Genomic DNA, 1235 nt, shown 5'->3' with positions numbered 1-1235 from the left:
GAGTTACACCTTACATTCCTGTATTTTCATCTCACGTTTGTTGTCTGACTCCCCTAACCTGACTGTGAACCCCATGAGATGAGGGCCTCTGCTGGGTTCACTGCTGCGTCCCCAGAGTGTGGAATGGTGCTTGGCTCAGAGAAGAGGCTCAAGGCTTGGTTATTAAGCCACTGACCAGTCTCCAAAATCTATCAACTCTGGGTAAGTAGTTCCCTGGTGCCAGGAGAAGAAGAGGTGAAAGCACCCGTGGAGCGCCACATACAGTGAGAGCTATGGCAAGCCACTGTGCAGAATGGACAGGGGTGCCCGACGCCGTTCATTCTCAGAGAAGAGCCCCCACACAATGCAGAGGAGGCAAGAAGGCAAGGGAAGCCTACCTCTTGGTCCCGATGGCGTCGATCTCGTCTATGAACACAATGGATGGCGCGTGCTCCTCCGCGACACGGAACAGCTCCCGCACAAGCTTGGGCCCGTCTCCCAGATACTTCTGGATAAGCTCAGAGCCAACCACGCGCAGGAAAGTGGCTGAGGTCTGGTTCGCTACTGCTTTGGCCAATAATGTCTTACCTGTTTTAGATTAAAAAAAAGGAAGAAGAAAAAATCTCAGGTGCTGTTTTCACTTAAAAACTCTTATCATTTCCACACGAATGGACATGACAAATGGGCAGACTGCATGATGGAACGGCCCGCCGCCATTCAGGTGTCCTGGCAATCTGTTCTCTAGAGTAGATAAAAGGAAACTGAAAAAAACCTACTGAGTATCAAGTTTGCTTATTTTGAAATATCTTACTAAATCCATCATGGTAATATCAGAAAATATTTTTTTACTTAGTGATTTTTAAACCTTGACCCAATGTTTCACTGAAGAATTGCGAACGATAACTACCAGCAAGAACTGCTCTGTACCAGCAAAGAAATCCATTGTATCTTTTCCTTTGTTGAGCCCCTTCAGAACAGCGTATGATAGTGAACTGCCCTATCCTTCCTTCTATCTCATCCCGCTCAGGGTTAGAGAACCAAAAAACTAAACTATGAAACTATCAACGATGAAAAACAAAAAGGTCTGGAAATGCTAGGTTTGATGTTAGAGAGACCCGGGAAGTGCTCCCGAGCAGCAGGCCTGCCGCCCCCGGGGCTACAGCAGGGCAGCTGTTGGGTGGGGCTGCTGCAGGTCACATGGCCTAGAGGACCAGCTCTTGCCAAGCAAAGCCCACAACTGAGAGCTGCTCAAAGTC

General features: G+C 48.3%; 1 protein-coding gene across 1 annotated transcript in view; it reads right to left on the bottom strand.

Annotated features, from left to right (window-relative positions):
- PSMC1 (proteasome 26S subunit, ATPase 1) overlaps positions 1-1235 on the bottom strand; it is a 9785-nt gene that overhangs the window by 2911 nt on the left and 5639 nt on the right. Inside the window, exon 7 of the mRNA XM_023731655.1 lies at positions 377-567. Within this exon, the coding sequence (XP_023587423.1) occupies positions 377-567 (191 nt within the window). The remainder of the gene's footprint in view (positions 1-376; positions 568-1235) is intronic.

This window comes from Trichechus manatus, unplaced genomic scaffold, assembly GCF_000243295.1.
Source record: "Trichechus manatus latirostris isolate Lorelei unplaced genomic scaffold, TriManLat1.0 scaffold00045, whole genome shotgun sequence".
NCBI lineage: Eukaryota > Metazoa > Chordata > Mammalia > Sirenia > Trichechidae > Trichechus > Trichechus manatus.
Note: the sequence above shows the minus strand (reverse complement) of the source record. Positions and strands in the feature narration are given on the sequence as shown.